The sequence below is a fragment of the Aplysia californica genome, unplaced genomic scaffold, assembly GCF_000002075.1.
Source record: "Aplysia californica isolate F4 #8 unplaced genomic scaffold, AplCal3.0 scaffold00236, whole genome shotgun sequence".
NCBI lineage: Eukaryota > Metazoa > Mollusca > Gastropoda > Aplysiida > Aplysiidae > Aplysia > Aplysia californica.
In genome coordinates, this window is record NW_004797506.1 from 71,103 (window position 1) to 76,108 (window position 5,006).

The following is a 5,006-nucleotide window of genomic DNA, read 5'->3' on the forward strand; positions in this document are numbered from 1 at the left end:
CCGTTGCATTCCGGGTCTCGGCGATTTTTTTCAAATGACCGGGTAATTCCAGGGGCCCCCGGGATTCCCGGGGCCTGGCAGTCACCCTGTACACGTGTTCCTGTCCGATCTGGCAAAATTCAAGGAGTTTTCAAGGAGATTTTTCCTTGAATGCAAATTCAAGGAGTTTTCAAGGACTCCTTGAATTCAAGGAGGCCGCGGGAACCCTGTAAGTTTACTAATGGATTTGGTCAAACAGTTTTTTGAGTGGCATCCTTTTTTTCTTGGAAGGAAGAAAAGGGGAGGGGGGGGGACTCTGGGCTCAGTGGAAATGTTCGTTTTGCTGTTTTTACATTGCTTCTCTAGAGGAGAAGGCAGGCTTCAAATGTGACTGCATCTGTGAACTGTACTAAATGTGAAAAAAGTTCAAATCTGATGCAGCACCTAAGTTGTTGGGAGAAACTAAAGGCCTTTATCACTCATCCCAAAGCAGAGGGAAGAAGGCTGTTCTCATAAAGGTTCTCCAACAGAACTAACTTGAATGTGTTGAGATATAAAGTGAACACTTTCTGAGTCTTAGGTGGTGACAGTTACCTTGGTCTGCTCTTAACTCATTCAGTGTTACGGACAAGAATACTCGCGAAACGTGGGCCCCACCCACATACTAGCGACAAGTATTCTCGCATTTCACCTCACTATCTTTATAGAAAGAATTACTCTATCTAATCCAAACTAAGTTATTTGAACTAATCGAGATGCATTATGAGATATTTTTTCTGCTCAAACAGCCTTTGAGCCCTGTAGTTTTGATTGATTTTCTTGGATAGACCTAAATTTATGTTGCCATAACAAAACTGCCTTGTATATGAGGGGAGTTCACTGCAAGAGCGCTCAGCATTGAATGAGTTAACAGACCCACTTTCACCAACTAGAGGAATGACCCTTTCCCATAGTCATAAGACACATATATGTACATCTGTGTTATCAGAAACACATACTTCACATTTTCAGGTACATGATACAGCAGGTAACTATCTATCATTATTATTTATCTCTTGTGCCATGTTAAAATATAACTTTAGTTACAGGGATAGCCATAGCATAAAATCTGGATGCTTTCCTTTAGAAGAAGAAGAGAATTTTTTTCAATTCGCCTATTCTAAAAAAAATATTCTGCAGTTGAGAGATTTCCTATAAGGAACTTTTTTCACCAACCTCCAGTTATCCTGAAAACCAGGTCAAAAGCTATCCTTTGAAAGACAAACGTTGGTCTAATAAGGAATAGATAAAAGATTAGCTGATCTTTACCCTGATAGCATGACTGTAGCAGTTGATGGAGGCCGTCAGGTCTTCCTGAAATCCCGGAACTCGGAGCTCTCTGTCAGACAGTTCTGCCTCCAAGAACGCACGTGCTGCATCTAGCAATGCCTGGGCCTCGCCCGATGGGTTGGCCAGTGAGTTCTCACACCTGGAAGAGAGAGAAAGAGAGAGGGGGGGGGGGGTGAGTTGCTTCAACTCCCTGCTTACAATACATAGATACATAGAAAAATAACTAAGTACCAAAGTCAAAGGAACAATTGAGGATACATTTAGACGACAAAATGTACATGGTACCTGTTTTGATTTGAGTTATCAACCTTAACCCTATCCGTACGTCGTGTACCTGTATCTACCTTAATCCTATCCGTACGTCGTGTTTCACTATCGAATCCATACGACGTGGAGAACTCTGTGCCACCACTTTCCAAAGAGGAAATTTACTCATTAATCCGATTCGTACGCTTTGCATAGCATTCTGTCAAAATTACTTTTTGAGAAAAGTACTAGAAGTATTCTAAAATGTGAAGAATACAACCCCGGGGGTACAAAATGACCCGAGGGCATTCAGATAGGGTTCCGCATGCGCAACGAGTTACTCATCTTGTACAAAATCACCTTGGGCAGGAGTATATGAGCACAAAGAATACTGTGCCCACAACACCAACACAATCAGAAACAACAATGAAAACAGCAACAGCAACAAAAACAAAAACAACTTGAGAAGCTGTATGTACCTGGCCTGGGCAAGGCAACAGAAGCCAGCGTACTGTGGACACTCCTGATTCCTCAGCTGTTTGGACAAACTAGCTGGATAGAGAAGGAAAAAAAACAACAGGTGTATCTTCAGAGAATATATGCGCTCAAGTCCGCATGTGTGCACACAAATATACACAAACCCCCAAAACACACACATACCCTCACCCACATTCTCTCTCTCTCTGTTTAGTACATGAAAACACACACACAACACCCCACCCCCCCATCCCACACTCATTTACTCTTACCCAATCTCTCTTTCACACAATACACACACATGCAAATGCACACACACACATGCAAATGCATAGACACACAGACATGCACACACACACAAACACACACACACACATGTTTAATATGTCCCTAGAACACTCCCTAGAACCAAAAAGAGACTGCACCATAAATACATGACAATTTATATCTTCTCACAGCAAGAAATCTGTCTTGCCCTCAAGAACAGCAATGAAAATGTCTCTTATTACACTCTTATGATGATGTGGCAACAGGTTTCCACGTGCCCCATCCTGACTTCAAACTTCGCCTTTACAAAGAGAAAGGAGAATCAGCATACAGCCTTAGTGCTTCCTTTCCAAATAAGAAATTAAAACAGTAGGTGCAAATTATTATCTCAAGACAATGGTACCCAGACTTTCTCTAAGTCCCAGACAGTCTGTGTATATATCCAGCCCGATCCCTCCCTTTCAAGATCCAGTAAAAAGCAACAACTCAATGACAGGGACACGACAACAGCATATAGTAAAAGATACAATCATATATCACACAATTCAGTCTCTTGATAGTGAATATGCAGGTCCTCTGCTAACACCTTTAGTGTCAGTTATATCAAGAAAAATTATAAAACACTTACCAAATTGCTCACTTCCTTCTGCTACATTTGGTTTTTTGAGAAATCTCCTGCAAAAAAATTCAAAACATAATGAAGAAAGACATTTAAAAAAAGAAACAATATCAATACCAAGGTTCATTTTTGCTATGAACGACTATACGTCAATTGACCCACTCAGGCCAAAATCAATGGGTCAGTCTTGTGAATGATGGGTCAAGTGTGTAGGCAACATGCATGGAGAGTTGTTCTTGGTTGTTTTTGTATTAGTTAAAGTACATGTCATGTAAGCGTTTTACAGAGAAATAGTGGATTAATGACTTACCAACAATGTCTACTTGTGATGCTTGAAATTCCCATCCCTGCTCTCCCTTTGACTAACACTGACAATGAAAAATTAAACTTTCATCCAGATTGCTTACAAACAGGCTTAAATGAAAAGACAGTACATTCTAAGAACTATGGGGACATGTCTTGATGTATTTTGAGGAAAAACTATTCATAAGTCAGTAATTAATTGGAGTATATGAATGAAACTTGGCATCTCCATGAGATTTTTAGTGCAAAATCTAGTTCTGCTATCACTTTTTCGATGTCTTTATTACTTCGGATCTTAAAAACTAATATTTGCGGGAAATTTGTCGAATTGCGTGACATCGTATTTACCGCGACCGATCACCCCTTCTAAAACTCAGTAAAGCGGTATCGGGAAAACCTGCAACGAAGTCATCGATGACCTTTTTAGTTATAGGCAGCCAATAACATGTCTCCTAGCAATCACGTGCCTTTCGCATGCCGGCAACTCGCGTTTTGAATCCGTGATCTAGTTTCCAGCTCTAGCGTTTTATCAATGGATGGGTGGTAATTTTAAGTTGGTACGTAAAATGTGCTACACACAGAGATCTGAAATTTTTCAGCAATGAAAAAGGCATGTGGGGTGCCTGTGTGAACAAAGCGCCTATTGACCCAGGGCATGTGCAATAAATGGGTCATTTTCTGACCCAATGCGCCAAATGGTGATGGGTGCATTTCAAAAATGAACCCTGCAATACTGCAAGAGTCCCAAAGCTCTGTCTCAGTCAATAAAGTAATGGTGGTCAATCAGTAGAACAATAATTTCTCAATCAATTAAGTCTTAAAAAGTCACCCCATCTTGACATCATCTCAAAGTGTTTAGTCATTCCTGATACCACAACCCCCAATGCAGTATAAATTCATGAATAGAGAGGACCCTGTTCCTAACATCTCAAGACATTATAATAATGTAACACATGACATTGTCACTCATTGTGGTGAAATCAGGTGCTCATTAGTATAATGAAATAAAAGAAACTGAGATTTATCAAATTCTTTATTTTTTTGGCTCAACACCTTTTTTTAAGTCCATTTAATTAGAGACTAATTTCTGTGTGGATTTTAATTTTTAAAGAAAGGCGGTCAAAGGCACCAAAAAAATGTAAATTTACAGTTTCCAAGGATACTTAACTCTTTAAACCCCATCGGACGCTGGAAGCGTCCAGCGGTAATAACCCTGTTCCCCATCGGATGCTAGGAGCATCCGACACTAGTGACATTTTCGTTTTATTTAGAGCTAGTTTTGCTTGGTTTTTGGAACTAATCCCGAACCAAGTCTTATAGTAATGACTAAACATTTGATTCCAATATTTAGAAGTTGGAGGCAAGCTTTAGGGGTTATAATGAGACATAGTGCACCAGGTTTAGGAGGCTGTAGAAAAAACTCTGGGAAACGGTGAAAAAAAAATTCAGGGTTTAAAGAGTTACAGTTAAAGCTTCGGAAGTCATCAAACTTTGGCCTAATTTCTCGCTAATCTTACCTCTGACAAGAAACAACCCCACTTCCTTCAATAGCAAATATCGCAACTCGAGAAGCTGTATGATAGCCTTTGACTTTTATTCAAGATAGTGTGGGGGTATTTTTTTTTCAAAAGCAAGACAAATGAACAAGCTTTAAGATGATACGGATCAATTATATAACTCCATTGCGCAAAAATTGACGAGCGCCTGATTTCATAATGTCGCGACACATATATGATCAGCAATTAAAGTAGGTATTCACAATTATATTCAGTCCTACCCTTCACCC

General features: G+C 39.9%; 1 protein-coding gene across 1 annotated transcript in view; it reads right to left on the minus strand.

Moving 5' to 3' along the window:
- The window catches only part of LOC101852934 (40-kDa huntingtin-associated protein), a 28,391-nt gene that overhangs the window by 18,870 nt on the left and 4,515 nt on the right, over positions 1–5,006 (minus strand). Inside the window, exons 2-4 of the mRNA XM_005100111.3 lie at positions 2,927–2,973; positions 2,034–2,106; positions 1,288–1,447 (exon numbers count right to left, since the gene is read on the minus strand). Of these exons, the coding sequence (XP_005100168.1) occupies positions 1,288–1,447; positions 2,034–2,106; positions 2,927–2,973 (280 nt within the window). The remainder of the gene's footprint in view (positions 1–1,287; positions 1,448–2,033; positions 2,107–2,926; positions 2,974–5,006) is intronic.